Genomic DNA, 20,814 nt, shown 5'->3' with positions numbered 1-20,814 from the left:
TTTTTATTTATTATTTTTTTTTGAGATGAAGTCTCACTTTGTCACCCAGGCTGGAGTGCAGTGGTGCGATCTCAGCTCACTGCAACCTCTGCCTCCTGGGTTCAAGCGATTCTCCTGCCTCAGCCTCCCGAGTAGTTGGGACTACAGGAACGTGCTGCTGCGCCCAGCTAATTTTTTACTTTTAGTAGAGATAGGGTTTCACCACGTTGGCCAGCTTGGTCTTGAACTCCTGACCTCAGGTGATCCACTCGTCTTGGCCTCTCAACGTGCTGGGATTCCAGGCATGAGCCATCGCGCCCAGCCTCTTCTTTTTTTAATAGTCATTCCAACTGGTGTGAGATGTTATCTCTTTGTGGTGTTGATTTGCATTTCTCTGATGATTAGTGATGTTGAGCATTTTTTCATGTTTGTTGGCAGCTTGTATGTCTTTTTTTGAGAAGTGTCTGTTCATGTCTTTTGCCCACTTTTTAAACAGGTTATTTGTTTCTTGCTTGTTCAATTGTTTAAATTCCTTATAGATTCTGGATATTAGACCTTTATCAGATACATAGTTTGCATGGGTTGTCTATTTACTCTGTTGATAGTTTTTTTAACTGCTTACAGAGAGTGTATTTTGAGAGGAAAAGAATCTAAAGGATAAAATGCTGATGAAAATCTCCAAGGGAGAGGCAAAGAAAGAGAAAATTGTAAAAGAGATTGAGAAAAACAGTATGTTTTTTACCAGAAACTTTGGATTGGATTAATATGAGTTCAAATTTTGGTTTCAATATTTATTAGCTGTGAAATCCTAGAAGGAAACTTGTGGTAGTTTGTATTAATAGTAGCTATTGCTCTATAACAAATTATCCTAAAATGCACTGGTTTACAACAGCAAACATCCCACAGTTTCAATGGGTCAGGAATTCAGGAGTAGTTGGCTTGATGGTTCTGACTCGGCATCTCTCTTGAGGTTCCAATCAAGCTATCATCTACAGCTCCATCATGTGAAGCCTTAACTGGTGCTGGAAGAGTCTCACTCATATAGCTGGCAGTTGGTGCCAGCTGTTGGCTGGGGTGCCTAAATTCTCTTCCAGGTGGTCTTTATCGTCCAGGACCTCTCTTCACAGGACAGCTTAGACTTCTTTTCATGATGGTTGGGAGGGTGGGAGAAAGAAAAACACACATGCACCCAAGACAGAAACCATAGTTTTCTTATAATGTAATCTCAGAAGTGACATTGTATTACTTCTACTATATTCCACTCATTAAAACCAAGTCATTAATCCAGCTCACACTCAAGTGGAGGGGATTACAAAAGAGCAATGAGTAACAGGAGGTGGGAATCACTACAGGCCATTTTAGAGGCTGACTACAACAATATTTACACTCTGTGAGGCTGTTTTCTCATCTATAACAAAAACGCTGTAAAGACAAAAATCAATGTGCAAAGAACACAAGCATTCCTATATGCCAACAATAGACAAGCAGAGAGCCAAATCATGAATTAACTCCCATTCACAATTGCTACAAAGATAATAAAATACCTAGAAATACAGCTAACAAGAGACGTGAAGGACCTCTTCAAGAACTACAAACCACTGCTCAAGGAAATAAGAGAGGACACAAACAAATTGGAAAACATTCCATCCTCATGAATAGGAAGAATCAATATCGTGAAAATGGCCATACTGCCCAAACTAACTTATAGATTCAATGCTATTCCCATCAAACTACCACTGACTTTTCACAGAATTAGAAAAACTACTTTAAAATTCATATGGAACCAAAAAAGAGCCAGTATAGCCAAGACAATCCTAAGCAAAAAGAACAAAGCTGGAGGCATCACGCTACCTGACTTCAAACTATACTACAAAGCTACAGTAACCAAAACAGCTTGGTATTGGTACCAAAACAGACATAAAGACCAATGGAACAGAATAGAGACCCCAGAAATAAGACCACACATCTACAACCATCTGATCTTCAACAAACCTGACAAAAATGAGCAATGGGGCAAAGATTCCCTATTTAACAAATGATGCTGGGAAAACTGGCTAGCCATATGCAGAAAACTGAAACTGGACCCCTTCCTTACACCTTATATAAAAATTAATTCAAGATAGATTAAAGACTTAAGTGAAAAACCCAAAACCATAAAAACCCTAGAAGAAAACCTACCCAATACCATTCAGGACATAGGCATGGGCAAGGATTTTATGATGAAATCACCAAAAGCAATTGCAACAAAAGCCATGGGATCTAATTAAACTAAAGAGCTTCTGCACAGCACTAACATCAGATCGAGCAGGCAACCTACAGAATGGGAGAAAATTTTTGCAATCTATCCATCTGACAGAGGACAAATATCCAGAATTTGCAGTGAACTTAAACAAATTTACAAGAAAAAAACAACTCCATCAAAAAGTGGGCAAAGGATATGAACAGACACTTCTCAAAATAAGACATTTACACGGCCAATAAACATATGAAAAAAAGTTCAACATCACTGATCATTAGAGAAATGCAAATCAAAACCACAATGAGAATACCATCTCACACCAATCAGAATGGTGATTATTAAGAAGTCAAGAAACAACAGATGCTGGCGAGGCTGTGGAGAAACAGAAATGCTTTTCCACTGTTGGTGGGAACGTAAATTAGTTAAACCATTGTGGAAGAGAGTGTGGTGATTCCTCAAGGATCTAGAACAAGAAATACCATTTGACTCAGCAATTCCATTACTGGGTATATACCCAAAGGAATATAAATTATTCTATTATAAAGATACATGCACACGTATGTTTACTGCAGCACTATTCACAATAGCAAAGACATGGAACCAACCCAAATGTCCATCAATGATAGACTGGATAAAGAAACTGTGGTAGATATACACCATGTAATACAATGCAGCCATAAAAAGGAATGAGATCATTTCCTTTACAAGGACATAGATGAAACTGGAAGCCATCATCCTCAGCAAACTAACATAGGAACAGAAAACCAAACACTGCATGTTCTTACTCATAAGTGGGAGCTGAGCCATGAGAACACATGGACACAGGAAGGGGAATAACACACACTGGGGCCTGTCTGGGTAGGGGGCAGCAAGGGGAGGGAGAGCATCAGGACAAATAGCTAATGCATGCGGGGCTTAAAACCTAGGTGACGGGTTGATAGGTACAGCAGACCACCATGGCACATGTATAACTATGTAACAAGCCTGCACATTCTCCACATGTATCCCGGAACTTAAAGTAAAATAAAATTAAAAAAAAAAAAAGAAAGAAAGAACCTCTAGGGCATAGCCCACTTGGGCGGGGCGGGAGGGATGCTATAAAGATTAAATTATGTATATAATACACATAGTGGATAGTTGCCCAATTAATGCTGTAACTATTATTATAATAGTATTCTTACCACCATAAAAACGTGGCCTAAGAGGTAAAGAAAAAAAAAATCAGATGAAAGAAATAGAAGAAAAGGAAAAGAGAATTCAAGAAAGAAATAGTATCAAATGCTTTGAAGGGACTGAAAAATGTAATATCCAAAGGGACTGGATGCAATACCCATTTTATTTTATTTTATTTTTTAATTTACCTTTTTATTTTTTGAGACGGAGTTTCGCTCTTTCACCCAGGCTGGAGTGCAGTGGTGTGATAGCTCATTGTAACCTCTGCCTTCCAGTTTCAAGTGATTCTCCTGCCTCAGCCTCCCGAGTAGCAGGGATTACAGGCGCACCACCACATCTGACTGATTTTTGTATTTTTAGTAGAGACAGGGTTTCACCATGTTGGCCAGGCTGTTCTTGAATTCCTGACCTCGTGATCCACCCGCCTCTGGCTCCCAAAGTGCTGGGATTACAGGCGTGAGCCACCGCGCCCGGCCATAATATCCATTTTATGGAGCAAAAGGGCAAAGCCAGACTGCCCTATGTTTTGGTTTGTTTTTGTGACAGGGTCTCCCTCAGTCCTCCAGGCTGGAGCGCATTGGTGTGATCATGGCTCACGGTAGTCTCAGCTTCCCAGGTTCAAGTGCTCCTCCTACCTCAGTCTCCCAAGTAGCTGGGACCACCAGTGTGTACTGCCATGCCCAGCTAATTTTATTTAAAAAATTATAGATTCAATGCTATTCCCATCAAACTACCACTGACTTTTCACGGAATAGTGAGACAAAGGTTTCACTATGTTCCCCAGGCTGGTCTTGAACTCCTGCACTCAAGCAATTCACCTGCCTTGGCCCCCAAAAGTGCTGGGATTACTTACACGCATGAGCCACCATGCCCAGCCCAGATTGCCCTATGTTGAAGGATAAATGGGAAGTAAGAAAGCAAGAAGTACAAGTTTAAACCAATCTTTCAAGAAACTTTGCTCTACAAAGAAGACACTTAGGGTATTTAGAAATGGGTGTGAGATCAAAAGTATTTCTATTATTTGTTTACTTTTTAAAATGGGAGGGACTTAAGCATGTTTAATTGCAAATGGGAATATACAAATGAACACAAAAGGAATATAACTGATAAACACATAAAATATGTTTAATAAAACAAAAATGCAAATTAAAACTGATGAAGTATTAAGAAGGTTGGAGAAGACAGGTACTCATATACATGGTTGGTAGGACTATAAACTGGTACAACCTTTCCGGAAAGCAATCTGGCAATATGTGTCAAAAATTGTAAGTGAGAGGGCAGGGCGCAGTGGCTCATGCCTGTGATCCCAGCACTTTGGGAGGCCGAGGCGGGCAGATCACAAGGTGAGGAGATTGAGACCATCCTGGCTAATACGGTGAAACCCCATATCTATTAAAATAAAATAAAAAAATTAGCAGGATGTAGTGGCATGCGCCTGTAGTCCCAGCTACCCGGGAGGCTGAGGCAGGAGAATCGCTTGAACCTGGGAGGTGGAGGTTGCAGTGAGCTGAGATGGTGCCATTACACTTCAGCCTGGGTGACAGAGCAAGACTCCATCTCCAAAAAAAAAAAAAAAAAAAATTATAAGTGAGAAAGCTCTTTGACCCAGCAATACCATTTCTTGAAGTCTATCCTAGAAATAGTCACAAACATACACAAAGACATTTGTACAAGGATGCCCAATAGGGAAGTGGATAGATTAATTACAGCATGTCCTAGTCACACAATGGAAACTATGATGTAGATCTATTTTTATGGACTTAGAAAGATATCCACTATTTAGTAAAACTTTTTAGCAGTTCCTCAAAAAGTTAAATATAGAATTACCATTCCTCAAGGATCTAGAACTAGAAATACCATTTGACCCAGCGATTCCACTACTAGATATATACCCAAAGGATTATAAATCATGTTACCATAAAGACACATGCACACGTATGTTTGTTGCGACACTATTCACAATAACAAAGACTTGGAACCAACCCAAATGTCCATCAATGATAGACTGGATTAAGAAAATGTGGCACATATACACCATGCAATACTATGCAGTCATAAAAAAGGATGAGTTCATGTCCTTTGTAGGGATGGATGAAGGTGGAAACCATCATTCTGAGCAAACCATCACAAGGACAGAAAACCAAACACCACATGTTCTCATTCATAGGTGAGAATTGAACAATGAGAACCCTTGGACACAGGGCGAGGAACATCACACACCAGGGCCTGTCGTGGGGGCAGGGGGGAAGGAGAGCATTAGGATAAATACCTTATGTAAATGATGAGTTAATGGGTGCAGCAAACCAACATGGCACATGTATACATATGTAACAAACCTGCACGTTGTGCACATGTACCCTAGAACTTAAAGTATAATAAAAATAAATAAATAAAAAGAATTATCACAGGACCCAGCAATTCTACTACTAGGTATATACCCCAAAGAACTGAAAATATGGACTCCAATAGATGCTAATGTTCATAACAGCATTATTCACACTAGTCAAAGGGTGGAAACAATCCATGTATCCATCAACAGATGCATGGATAAACAAAAGGTGATATATCCGTACAATGGAATATTATTCCACATAAAAAGGAATTAAGTTCTGATACATCCTACAGATGAACCTTGAAAACATCGTGCTAATAAGCCAAACAAAAAGGACAAATACTGTATGATTCCACTTACATAAAATATAGAGAATAGGCAAATTCATAGAGTCTGAAAGTAGACTAGAAGTTACTAATAGCTGAGGAGAGGGGGTAATGGGGATTTACATTTAATAGTTACCAAGTTCTTGTTTGAAGTGATGAAAAACTTTTGAAAGTAGATAGTAATGATAATTGTATAACACTGAAAATGTAATTAATGCCACTGAATTGTAATTTTAAGTATAACCACTTGAAAATGGTTAAAATGGCAAATTTGTAAATGAAAAAGGCTACAAAACATCACAGTAAGTATATTAATTTTTTAAGTGCACATACATGAGTATCTAGGTGTACTTGTCTCCAGATGAACACATGTACAGAAAAACAACTGGAAGTTTGTATACCAAAATCTTAGCAATCACTTCTAGGTGGTGAGACTGCATGATCTTCACTTTCTTCTTTTAAAGTTTCTATACTGTCTACATTTCCTAAAATGAAAATATATGACTTATGAAATGATTAACAAGCTACTTTTAATTTGAAAGTGAATGGATGCTGAAAGATTTATTTATGAATGCAAGTCCATATTTATTGCTATAAGGAATCAGAGGGTGTATGAATCACTTGCCATTTATCACTCTCAAGCTATGTTGTATTAATGAATATTAAAACGATAATATATATCTCCTGGCTGGACTACTGCCATGTTCTCCAAGCTGGTCTATGTGTCTTTAGTTTTGTCCCACTCTAGTCTATCACATCATCAATAAAATGATCTTTCTGAAAGGTAAATCTGATCATTTTACTCCCTTGCTTTGAAGCCCAAAGTTCAAAGAGTCAAGAACAAACTTCTATGAATGGACTATGTGCCCTCTTTAGTCTGTTTTCTGCCTATTTTTTTCAACCGTTTCTGCTACTTATTGCATTGCCAGCATCCTATATTTGCAACTATTCCAAACTACTTCTAGTTTCTATATTGAATAATGATATTACACATTTCTGTTTGCCTATGTTATTCCACATACTTGAAATGCTATCTCTGTCTGGAAATTTCTTATTTTTGTCAACTCAGCTAAAAATTCTCCTACAGTGTGAGGTCTGCCTTGAGCAGCCCGTTCTCATCTAAATAGAGTTAATCTCTCCTTCCTTTGTGCCACTACTCTTACTCTGAATATGCTGCTTTAAGCACTTTTCACACTACACTGCAATTACTTTTTAACCCGTTTCTTCTACTAATTGGAAATTCCTTGAAACGTCATGTGTTTTTTACTGTATTCCTATAATTTTCCACTGTATGTGACACAGACAATAGTCAATAAATATTTATTGAATATGTACACAGATAAAATGAAGTAAATGAATGTTAGCAAGCACATGTATTAAGAATATCTACTTTATTAAAGACATGTATATTATAAAAATAAAAATATCTGCTTTAAGGACTAATTACAGAGCTCTTTAAAAATAGTATACTTCCCTAGAATGTATATTATATGATTTTTAAAATTTAGATTTCCAGCCATACCAGAGTACTTGACTTGCCTTCCCACTGTAAATAACTAGAAAACTAGATATAGTGTATGAAACAACAGTTTTCAGACAACGAACTACAAACAGGGAAAAATTGTGTTCTCTGAGAGAAAGAGGAAAAAGTGAGATGAACCCTATGATTACACAGGCTTACTACCTAGACACTTTCTACACCATAGCACAAGGAAGGGGCACTCTTGCAAAGCAAGATGATCTGAGTTGAGAAGACAGACATCAGAATTTAAAGAGGCTAAACTGGCTGTCATGTGTGAGGCAATGTACTGAAGATGAAGGAGCTACCCAGAAAAAGAGCTCTAGACATCTGCTATTTAATCTGTTGCTGAATATTAACTGGGACATATGAGGAGTAAAAGTCCATGAAGACATACAGGGGAGCCACAAGCTGAGCAATTTCCAGAGCTCCCACAGGTCTAGGTAAACTCTGAGTTCCAACAAGCCAGACAGGAGCGAACTTACTGAATACCTGGGACATTTTGTAGAGATCCCCAGCAGATCATGCCTTTCTAGCAGGTATGAAGTAGCCTCAGAGTTAAGGGCTATTCTAGATGCTTCCATAAGTTTAAAAATAAGCCTCAAAATGATGAAGCTTATCAGCAAGTAACTTAACCTCCTGCGAAACTTTGACATTCTTGAAATAAAGATAGCAAAATCTAGCAATCAGCAATGTAAAATTCAAAATGTTCTAATACAATAAAAAATTTACTAGACAGGTAGAGAAGCAGGAAAATGTTACCTGCTTATGTCACTTTTTATAACGTAATAAAAACAAATACAGAAATGATAGAGCTAATAGAATTAGCAAAGGAACTTTAAAACAGCTATTACAAATGTTCAAGGATTTAAAGGACAATGATACGAACATAATGAAGAGAAAAATTTTTAATCCCAAAAGAAAAAAATGAACCAAATGGAAATTCTAGAGATGAAACTTACAGTAAATAAAATTAAAAACTCACTGAATAGGCTTAATAGCAGATTAGACATTTTAAAAAGAAGTATAAATGAACTTCAGGACATAACAACAGAAACAATCCCAACTGAAGCAGAGAGGGAAAAAAAGACTGAAAAAATACGCAACAGAGCCTCAGTAACCTGTGGGACAGTATTAAGCAGTCTAACATATGTAACTGAAGTCCCAGAAAGCAGACGAAGGGGACAGAAAAATAATAATTGAAGAAATGATCAGGCCGGGCGCGGTGGCTCAAGCCTATAATCCCAGCACTTTGGGAGGCCAAGACGGGCGGATCACGAGGTCAGGAGTTCGAGACCATCCTGGCTAACACAGTGAAACCCCGTCTCTACTAAAAAATACAAAAAGCTAGCCGGGCGAGGTGGCTGGCGCCTGTAGTCCCAGCTACTTGGGAGGCTGAGGCAGGAGAATGGCGTAAACCCAGGAGGCGGAGCTTGCAGTGAGCTGAGATCTGGCCACTGCACTCCAGCTCGGGCGACAGAGCAAGACTCCGTCTCAAAAAAAAAAACAAAAAAAAAAACAAACAAACAAACAAACAAACAAAAAGAAATGATCAAAACTTTTCCAAATTTAATGAAAACTATATATAGCAAAGAAATTTAATAAATTCCAAGCAAGATATGCACCAAGAAAACCATACCAAGGTATATCATAATCAAACTACTTGAAAACAGACATGAAGGAAAAATCTTAAAAGCAACCAGAGATATAAAGACACTTATAGAGATGGGTTAGAAATATCAGAATTGTCACAGCCTCTTGCCAGAAGCAATGCAAGCAAAAAAAACATTGGAATGGCATCTTAAAATTAATGAAAGAAAAATTATCCATCTAGAATTTTATATCCAGTGAAAATATTCTTTAAAATTAAGGAGAAATAAACCACCTTTTCAGACAAAAGCTGAGAAAATTCCTTCCAGCAGATATGCACACACACACACACACAAACGTTAAAAGGTAGTTCTTCAGGTTGAGGAAATATACCAGGTGGACACATGGATCTAAACAAAGGAATAAAGAGTGACAGAAGTGGTAAAAGTGGTGGTGAATATAAAAGATACTTTATCTCATTTTTAATTTTCTTTATCAGGTAATTCTTTGAAATAAATAATATATGGTGGGTTTTATAACATATAGAAGTAAAATATATGATAACAACACAAAGGACAGGAAGGAGAAAATGATAATGTAGTATTGTAAGTTTCTTAACTTATCATAAACCTTGGTATAATATTATTGGAAAGTATACATGATAAACTCTAGAACAAGGGTTGGCAAACTACAGTCAAAGGGCCAAATGCAGCCTGCTGCCTGGTTTTTTTTTTTTGGGTGGGGGGTGGTGGGGAGGGAGATGGAGTCTCACTCTGTTGCCCAGGCTGGAGTGCAGTGGTGGATCTTAGCTCACTGCAACCTCCACCTCCTGGGTTCAAGTGATTCTCCTGCCCCAGCCTCCCAAGTAGCTGAGATCACAGGCGCAAGTCACCACACCCGGCTAATTTTCGTATTTTGGTAGAGATGGGGTTTCACCATGTTGGGCAGGCTAGTCTCAAACTCCTCACCTCAAGTGATCCACTTGGCTCAACCTCCCAAAATGCTGAGATTATAGGCATGAGCCACCACACCCAGTTGTTTCTGTAAATATAATTTTATTGGTACATAATCATGCCCACTTCTGAATGTACTTAATGCCACTGAACTATACACAAAAAAATGGTTAAAATAGCAAACAATGTGTACATTTTACTACAATAACAAAATACAATCAATAGTTCTCAAAAAAAGAGAACATTAAATATTTCCTCATGTTAAAATTCAACATAAGAAAAGGAAATATGACTACTCCCATAAAAAAGTAACAAGATGAAAAAAGATATATAATGCAAATGTTAATCGAAAGATGAAATAGCTATATTATTATCACACAAAACACACCTTAAGACAAGCAATATTACTAGGACAAATATGGATATTTCATAATGATAAAAAGGTCAATCAGGAAATCTGAACAATAATAAATGTGTCATAACAATCACAAATCATATACCTAATAACAGGACTTACAAACACATGAAGCAAAAACTGACTGAACTGAAAAGAGAAAGATAAGTTCACAGTTATGATTAAAGATTTCAACATTCTTCTTCCACTAATTGATAGAACAATTACACACACACACACACACAATCTGTAAGGATAGAGACTTGGGCAATACCAACCAACTTGACCTAATTGACATTTATAAAACATTCCACCAACCAACAGCAGAATACACATTCTCTTCAACAGCACATGAAATATTTACCAAGGTAGACAATACACTTGGCCAAAAAATAGGTCTCAGTTCATTTAAAAGGATTAAAGTGTTACCTAGAATGTTCCCTGACCAAAACCAAATTAAATTTGAAATCATTAATAGGAAGATATTTGGAATTTTCTCCAATGTTTGGAAATTAAACAACATATTTCCAATGGGTGATACTCATACCCATGGGTCAGAGGAGGCACCACAAGAAAAATCCTAAAATATTTTGAGCCTGGGCAACATGGTGAAACCTCATCAAGAAAGAAAGGAAGGAAGGAAGGGAAGGAAGGGAAGGAAGGGAAGGAAGGAAAGAAGGAAGGAAGGAAGGAGGAAGGAAGGAAGGAAGGAGGAAGGAAGGAAGGAAGGAAGAAGGAAGGAAGGAAGGAAGGAAGGAAGGAAGGAAGGAAGGGAGGGAGGGAGGAGGGAGGGAGGGAGGGAGGGAGGGAGGGAAGGAAGGAAGGAGGGAGGGAAGGAAGGAAGGAGAGAGAGAGAGAGAAAGAAGGCGAGAGAGAGAGAAAGAAAGAGAGAGAGAAAGGAGGGAAGGAAGGAAAGAAAGAGAAAAGAAAGAAAGAGAGAGAGGGAGGGAGGAAGGAAGGAAGGAAGGAAGGGAGGGAGAAAGGAAGGAGGAAGGGAAGGAAGGAAGGAGACAGAGAGAGGAAGAGAGAAGGCGAGAGAGAGAAAGAAAAAGAGAAAGAGAAAGGAGGGAAGGAAGGAAAGAGAGGGAAGGAAAGAAAGAAAAGAAAGAAGGAAGGAAAAGAAAGAAAGAGAGGGAGGGAGGGAGGGAAGGAAGGAAGGAAGGAAGAGAGAGGAGAAAGAAGCAAGCTAGCTGGTATGGTGGCGTGCACCTATAGTCAGGCTGAGGTGGGAGGATTGCTTGAGCCTGGCAGATTGAGGCTGCAGTGAGCTGTGATCACACCACTACACTCCAGCCTGGGTGACAGAGAAAGACCCTGTTTCTCTCTTTCGATAGACATATAGGCAGGCAGATAGATAGATAGATAGATAGATAGATAGATAGATAGATAGATAGACAGACAGATAGGCAGGTAGGTAGGTAGGTAGATAGATAGATAGATAGATAGATAGATAGATAGACAGATAGACAGACAGACAGGCATAAATGGGGTTTTGCCATGTTGCCCATGCTCAAAATGTTTTAAGATTTCTCTTCTGAGGTCTTCTCTGACCCATGGGTATGAGTATGAGTATGACCCATTGGAAATATGTCGTTAAACTTCCAAAAATTTGAGAATTTTCCAAATATATTTCTGTTAATGACTTCAAATTTAATTTAATTGTGGTCAGGGAACATTCTAGTTAAGACTTTAATCCTTTTAAATGTACTAAGACTTATATTTTGGCCAAGTGTACTGTGTATCTTGGTGAGTATTTTACGTGCTGCTGAAGAGAATGTGTGTTCTGCTGTTGGTTGGTGGAACGTTTATTTTTGTTGTTTGTTTTGTTTGAGACGGAGTCTCACTCTGTAGTCCAAGCTGGGGTGCAGTGGCACCATCTTGGCTCACTGCAACCTCTGCCTCCGAGGCTTAAGCAATTCTCATGCCTCAGCCTCTCAAGTAGCTAGGACTACAGGCATGTGCCACCATCCCTGGCTAATTTTTTCTGTTTTAACAGAGGTGGGCTTTCACCATGTTGCCCAGGGTGATCTCGAACTCCTGAGCTCAGGCAATCCACCTGCCTCAGCCTCCCAAAGTGCTGGGATTACAGGTGTGAGCCACCGCGCCCAGCCAGTTGGTGGATTGTTTTATAAATGTCAATTAGGTCAAGTTGGTTGGTATTGTCCAAGTCTTCTCTATCCTGACAGACTGTGTGTGTGTGTGTGTATGTGTGTATATTTGTTCTATCAATTAGTGGGAGAAGAATGTGAAAATCTTTAATTATAACTGTGAATTTATCTTTCTCTTTTCAGTTCTGTCAGTTTTTCCTTCATGTTTATATGTGTGTGTGTATGTTGTGTATACTTTACTAAAATACATATATATATTATATATATATATATATATATAGTTTTTTTAACTGAATGAAAATGAGAAAAGTACATATCATAATTTGTGGGATGGAACCAAAGCAGTGCTAAGAGGAAATGTTATAGCTTTAAGTGCTTATATTAGAAAAGAAAAAAGGCAAATAATCTGTTTCAAGCTTAAGCAGCTAGAAGAAAACCAATTTAAACCCAAAGTAAGCAGAGTAAAGGAAATAAGAAAATTAATAGCAAGAATCAATGAAATAGCAAATAAACATGGCAGAGAAATGAATGAAACCAAAACCTGTTTTGTTTTTTTGTTTTGTTTTGTTTTTTTCCTGAGACGGAGTCTCACTCTGTTGTCAGGCTGGAGTGCAGTGGCACAATCTCGGCTCACTGCAATCTCCGCCTCTCAGGTTCAAGGGATTCCCCTGCTTAGTCTCCCGAGTGAGCCACTGCACCTGGCCCAAAACCTGGTTCTTTGAAAAGGTATCAATAAAACTGAAAACTTCTAACTAAAATGATCAAGAAAAAAAGACAGCAAGAGAGAGAAGATATAAATTACCAATATCAAGAATGACAGAGGGACATCAATTTGACCCTAGAGGACTAAATAATAAGAGAATATTATGAGCAACCCTAGCCAATAAATTTGACAACTTATGAAAAGGACAAGTTCTTTGAAAGATAAAAAGTACCCAAACTGGCTCTTTTAGGGGTCCCACAACACCCAAAATCAGTTTCATTAGGAGGACTCATAGGACTCAATATATACCCATACACACAGCTAAGATTTATTATACAGAAATAATACAAAGAAAAACAGGTAAAGAAAAAGGCACATGAGTTGCAGTCTGGAGGAAACCAGACTTCCAAAGGTCATCTTCTAGTAGAGTCACATAAGACAAGCTTAACTCCTACAGCATTTAATTGTGACAACATATGTGAATTGCTGTCTACCAGGGAAGTTCATTAGAGACTCAGTGCCCAAAGTTTTTTGGGGGAGGGTGCTGTTCATGCAGGTACCCTCTATCTAGCATGTGCCAAAACTCTAGAATCCCAGGAAGAGTTGTTGTTCAGAATAAACCACATTGTTTGTACTAACAGTTTAGGTACAGTGAGCCACTCTTGTCAGGAAATGGTGAGAATCCTCCCAAAATTCAAGTTTCCAGGCATCAGCCAGGGGCCAACTTTACTAGTGGGACTTTCTAAGTACAGCATTCATAGGGGTGCTATGTTAACTCTTTCCTGCACACCAACATAAGAAGAAATGAGAATCTGAATAGCCCTGTAAATAATTTAAATACTGAATTTGTTATTTAAAATATTCCCACCAAGAAAGTCTACATAGCTCCACTGGTGAATTCAACCTAACATTCAATAAAGAAATCATACCAACTCTACACATTGAAAGGAATATATTCCAACTGAGTTTACTTGACCAGTATTACTCTTGATACAAAAACCAGTTCAAAGATTGCAAAGAAAAAACAAACAAAACTTATAGATCCACATTCCTCATCAATACAAAATCCTTAACAAAGCACTAGCAATTTAAGTCCAGTCATATATAAAAAAGATAATATATTATGACCAACTCAAGTTTATCCCAGGAATGCAAGGTTATTTTAACACCTGGAAATCAATTGATGTAATTATATGAAAAGAATAAGAAAAACAATCATCTTAATAGACACAGAAAAAAGCATTTGACAAAATTTAATGTTCATTTGTGATAAAAGCTCAGCAAACCAGATATGAAAGTAAACTTTCTCAAACTGATAAAGAGTATAAACAAAAACATATAGCTAAATTGATAAGAAATGGTGAAAGACTAGTCTCCATTTAAGATGAGAAACAAGGCAAGCATGCCCACTCTCACAACTGTTATTCAACATTAGAGGGTACTAGCTAGTGCATACATTGAGAAAAAAAAATGTATACAGAGTTTTAGAAATAAAGTAAAACTGTCTTAAACTTGCAGACAATATGATCATATATTATAGAAACTCCCAAAGTTCAACAAAAACAACTATTATAACAATAACTTAATTTAAGAATGAGGTCAATATACAAAAACCAATTGTACTTCTAAGCTGGGCATGGCAGTTCATCCCTGTAATCCCAGTTACTCAGGAGGCTGAAGTGGGAGGATCACTTGAGCCCAGGAGTTCATGTACAGCCTGGACAACATAGTAAGACCTTGTCTCGAAAAAATGTACTTGTATATATAAGCAATTAACAATCATAAAAATGTTAAATACTGTTTACATTAGGATCCCAAGACATAAAATATCCAGGAATAAATTTAACCTAAAATTTCCAAGACCTATATGATAAAAACTATGAAACACTTCTGAAAGACATTTTAAAATATCCAAATAAATGGAAGCTATACCATGTTCATTGACTGGAAGACTCAATGCCAAACAAAACCCCACAGACTTTTAAAACAGAAATTGAGACACTGATTCTAAAAGTGATAAGAAAATATAGGACTTAGAATAGCAAAAAGCTGTTTTTGGAAAAAGAACAATATTGAAGGACTTAGCTATGTTTTATAGCTTCTTTAAAAGCTATATTAATAAAGACAGTGTTGTATTGGCTTAAGTATAGACATATAATCAATGGATCATAATAAAGAGTCCAGATATAGATCCACACATATTTGATCAACTGATTTTCAAAGAAAGTACTAAGGTACAATGGGAGAGAAAATAGTATTTTCGACGTATATTTGTGCTGGGACAATTGGAAATTCATATACAAAAATGACCTTCAATCCTTATGTCATACTGTATACAAAAATTAACTAAAAATGTATTAGAGACCACATGCATATACTCATTTTTTTAAAGTTGAGAAACTTAAAGTATAAAACAGGGGAAAAAATCATAGTGACAGTCTTAATTTCTTTGATAGTTTGTACCCCACAACATACTTAAATTTTACCTGAAACTTTTTGTCTTCCTCAAAAGTTTTTTGATTGCATAATTTGTTATAATGTTCTTGTAACTTAATATGAGTTTCTTTAAGGGATGATAATTCATTTTTAATCTTATTAATTTCTCCATTAAGTTCTTCAGCCTATTATAAAATATAACCAGAATAAACAAGTATATCAAGTATATAAACATGTTTTGTCTGAAAATATTTCATTAACGAAAGTTTCAGGAAATAGTCAAAGAATCAAAACAATCACAAAGTCATTATTAATATTAAGAGCTACCATTTATTGGATTGGGCTGACTACTTAAAAAGAATAATTGCATACTCATCAAAACCCTGAGGTATTATTATGCCCAATTTACAGGTAAGAAATGTGAGGCTCACAAAAGTTAAGTAACTTGTCCCAGATCAAGCAGATACAAAACAGCAGTGAGGATTTAATTCCAAAGCTAAATCTAAGGACTGTGTCCTTAATGACAACATTAAACTAACTCATCTCATAAAACAAATTTATTTAAATTCATTTAAAAAAACAAAAAATTAAATTCATAAATAAGAACTTATGAATTTTACATTCTACAAATATTATACTTTCATTGTTTTCTTAAAGTTTAATTTTCTTGTTACAAATTGCATATACAGATTTGAATTCCACTAGATGAATACTAAGCACTAAGTGGTACCATAGAAACTGACATGTCAGCTGGATATTTATATCTATAAATTAGACTTTCACTCCCTATAAAATTTTGTAATCTTCATTTTGAGGGAAAGGAGTACTCTCACAGAAGTCTCAAATATGAGACACGGTAAGTTCCACTGAGGAGAAAAATATCCTTTTGTCATGGAAAGGCATATTTGTGGTTTTATAAAAGTTTGCAAGTTTCTTATAAAAGTTTCTCTTGAATAATTTTAAAACTCCTACCACAGATTCATTCCACCACTGTTTGTAATATTCCTTACTACAAATACTATAATTACTATTCCTAATATTTTTATAATTAATATTCCTCTATAAAGCCCTATACAGAGGCCAGTAGATGTAAACTCATGTTACTTTCTGTTCATTTCACCTATTTTTAATCATCTCTAAATCTATCTCTGCAAGGCATTTCTTCTCCAAGGCTAAACTTTCCATGTGTTCTTTATTCCTTCCTCTCCTATCTCCCTTCATCCTAATTCTAGAAATTTTCTCTTTCCTTCTGCCTCTCACACTATATCAGCATCTTCTCATCAGCCTACGAATATGCTCTACTCACATTCCTAGTATTTTTCCTCTTTGACCCAGTTCCTCTGTCCCTCTCACTTTTTTTTTTTTTTTTAAGAGGGAGTCTCGCTGTGTTGCCCAGGCTGGAGTGCAGTGGCGTGATCTTGGCTCATTGCAACTTCTGCCTCAGCCTCCCGAGCAGCTGGGCTTATAGGCTTGCACCAACACACCCAGCTAATTTTTGTGTTTTTAGTAGAGACGGAGTTTCACTATGTTGGCCAGGCCGGTCTGGAACTCCTGACCCTGTGATCTGCCCGCCTCAGCCTCCCAAAGTGCTGGGATTACAGGCGTGAGCCACCGAGCCTGGCCCTGTCTTTCTCATTCCTTAAAATAAAGTCTGTACTTGCTACGTTCAAATTCTAACCTATCACTCCTTAATAGCCTGACTTCTGCCCTCATTGTTCTACTGTTTTCTCAAGTATCACCTGAAAATTAGCAAAAGGATTTTTTCCAAGTCTCACACCATTTAATAGCTCTGTAACATTTGACCATGTTGACTACTCTGTTCTTGAAATAGCTTCCTTTCTTGACTTCCATGCTAGTACTCTCTCTTTATCCTCCTACCTTTCTTACTGGCTCCCTCTCCCCTCCTGCCCCCAAACACACACACACACACACACACACACCGCTCTCCTCTGTTTCTCTCTGTCTCTCTCTCTCTCTCTCTCACACACACACACACACACACACGCACCACTCACAAAATGTTGGCTTTTCCCAAGGTTCTTTCTTCTTTTGTCTTGGCTCCTGGGATAAGAAACCCAAGTTTCTTTCTTCTGAAGCAGTCTTCCTTCAAGTGTTCCATTCTTTCCACAGATTATCTTATTTCACCTATAACTTCAAATTTCACCTTTATGCTAATAAATCTTAAATCTATATCTCCTCCCCAACCTCTCTCCTAAGATTAAATTCACATCTCCAAATGGATAGTATGCACTTCAAGCTAGATGTTGTGAAAGCACCATAAATTCTACAGTTCTCAAATTAAACTCATGATTTTCATCCACCAAATCTGCTTCTCCTTTTACATTCCTTAAGCTAGTTAATGATATTATCATTCTATGAGTTTTACTAACCTCACAATCACATTTGATGTCTTTTCCTCTCCCAGTACCCATTATATATAAAATGTCACTAACCATGCCAAGTCTACTTCCAAAATTCATCCTACCTCTATCCCTCTTCATTGTTCTATTGTCCTAATTCACACACTCACAGGTTCACGATTAGATTATTACATTCTTCTTATTGATTTCTTTCCATACAGCCATCCTCCACACTGTTGCAAGAATTATTTTTTTAAAACACAACCTGCCTGTGTCACTTATTTGTTTTAAACCCTTCAATGGCTTCCCATTACTTAAATTCTAATCTCCTAGTAAGGAACTCTTCAAAAGCTGATCTCAATCTGTATTTCAATGTCACATTCCACACATCCCATTTTTAATTCAGAGCAGACTACTCATGGTCCTTGAAAATGGACTTTCATGCCTCCATGATTGTTCTATTCTTTCTTAAATGAAATGCCAACAGGATGGAATGGGAAGGGTGGAGATGGGTACCTTTTGCTTAAATCCCATTTCATTGGCCGGGCGCAGTGGCTCATGCCTGTAATCCTAGCACTTTGGTAGGCCAAGGCAAGTGGGTTGCCTGAGCTCAGGAGTTCGAGACCAGCTCCTGGGCAACACAGTGAAACCCCACCTCTACTAAAATACAAAAAGTTAGCTGGGCGTGGTAGCATGCGCCTATAGTCCCAGGTACTCGGGAGGCTGAGGCAGGAGAACTGCTTGAACCCGGGAGGTGAAGTTTGCAGTGAGTCGAGATGGTGTCACTGCACTCCAGCCTGGGCGACAGAGTGAGACTCCATCTCCCTCACAATCCCCCCAAAAAAATCCTATTTCATTTTTCAAGGCCAAATTATAGAGTCATCTTTCCTCTAAAACTTTCTCAAGCCCAACTAAAGAAAAATGATTTATTCTGTGCTTTCATAGTACTTTGTTAATAATACTAAAAAGTACCTTGCACTGTTGTGATTAATTACGTAGTTATCTGTCCCTGCAGAGTGTAAGCTCTTTGATAATCCTTGTATTGTAGGCATCTTTGAAAACCCAGTATCTAGAATAGTGCCTAACACATAGTATACGCTCGATAAGTGTTGTGAATTGAATTTTTTTTCCTTTTTTTTTTTTTTTTTTTTTGAGACAGAGTCTCACTCTGTTGCCTAGGCTGGAGTGCAGTGATGCAATGTTGGCTCACTGCAACCTCTACCTCCTGGGTTCAAGCAATTCTCTGCCTCAGCCTGCCAAGTAGCTGGGATTACAGGCGCCCGCCACCACACCCAGCTAATTTTTGTATTTTTAGTACAGACGGGGTTTCATCATCCTGCCCAGGCTTGTCTTGAACTCCTGACCTCAGGTGATCCACCCGCCTTGGCCTCCCAAAGTGCTGGAATTACAGGCGTGAGCCACCAAGCCTGGCTGAATTGAATTCTTTTTGTGACCTCCCATTCCCTAATTTCTGAACATTCTCACTTATTGTCTTTTTGTCTCTGTAACAACCATTGGTTATATATCTAGTCAAAATAAAAAGATACACATAACATTGTTATTTTTAATATTTCAATGAACTTTAAATATACTATCTGATAATATGCAAGTTTTATTAGCATAGTATTTTCTTTCACTGTTTATTTTTTTGAATGACCAAATATGAAACAGCAGTTTATATGATTCCAATTTATTTTTATCAGTATCTTTGTTTTTTTAACCTATCTTGATCCAATCTCAGTAGCCACACTACTATTGTCCTTCACTCAAGAATGGTGAAAAACTTACAGATAGAAATACAATTAAAAAGTAAATGTGATCTCTCACTGAAGAAAACTCTTACAGAACCAAGGCAGCTTTTTCTTACTTATCTATATTCTGTTGAGTACAAAAGCATAATGGAAGCAAAATGATTGCAGAACTTAAAAATTCTAAGATGAAATCAACTTTATCCACATTTATAGATTGAGGCCTCACCAGTGAAACTGTTTATTTTTTCTTAATAGTTTTCTTTTTTTTCTTGAGAGAGGAGCATGGTTGTAGTCTCAGAGAAAATGAATGTTTAATTTTCTTAGCTAAACTGATCTTTTTTGTTTCATTTTGTTTTGTTTGTTTGTTTGTTTGTTTGTTTTGCATGTTTGGCATATTTAAGTTTATATTTCCTTTTCACTTAAACAGTTTTCCTTATTCTGATAGCACCATTTCCTTGGGCTTTTAAATATTGGGGATGAAAAGAAGGTACAGGGATAAAATGTAGATTAACTGATGCTAAAATGAACATTATTATGCTTGTTGCTTAATGATAAACTGTACTAGCATACCAATTAAGGATTTTTTAGTATTCTGATACAATTAAATACAAAATTTTTCTTAGATTTAAGTAAAACTTATCAAAACCATCAGTGAAGACTTGATCTCTCCAAACTATAAATTAAGAAAACATGTTAGTTCCAAAAGAATCAAATCAAGAGTTACTTAGGTAATAATTTGAATCAAACAAAATAATCTACAGGAAATATTATCAAGCTGGTATTTAGATATCCATTACTATAATATATTGTATAGTATAATTAGCACAACAGTCTAAAACATAATCATACTTTCCCAAAATATAGCTTCATAAACTCATAGTGACTTTCTACTCTGTCATTTATTTTAAAAAATTTTTAAATGCAATGAAAATTGATATTAACATGGAATAA

General features: G+C 37.1%; 1 protein-coding gene across 1 annotated transcript in view; it reads right to left on the bottom strand.

Moving 5' to 3' along the window:
• Nucleotides 1-20,814, bottom strand: part of CCDC73 (coiled-coil domain containing 73) — a 145,228-nt gene that overhangs the window by 16,493 nt on the left and 107,921 nt on the right. Inside the window, exon 13 of the mRNA XM_033208038.1 lies at nt 15,803-15,937. Coding sequence (XP_033063929.1) covers nt 15,803-15,937 — 135 coding nt within the window. The remainder of the gene's footprint in view (nt 1-15,802; nt 15,938-20,814) is intronic.

The sequence above is a fragment of the Trachypithecus francoisi genome, unplaced genomic scaffold (genome assembly GCF_009764315.1).
Source record: "Trachypithecus francoisi isolate TF-2019V2 unplaced genomic scaffold, Tfra_2.0 Lachesis_group8, whole genome shotgun sequence".
Lineage (NCBI taxonomy): Eukaryota > Metazoa > Chordata > Mammalia > Primates > Cercopithecidae > Trachypithecus > Trachypithecus francoisi.
The sequence above is the reverse complement of the archived record's forward strand: the minus strand, read 5'-3'. Positions and strand labels throughout refer to the sequence as shown.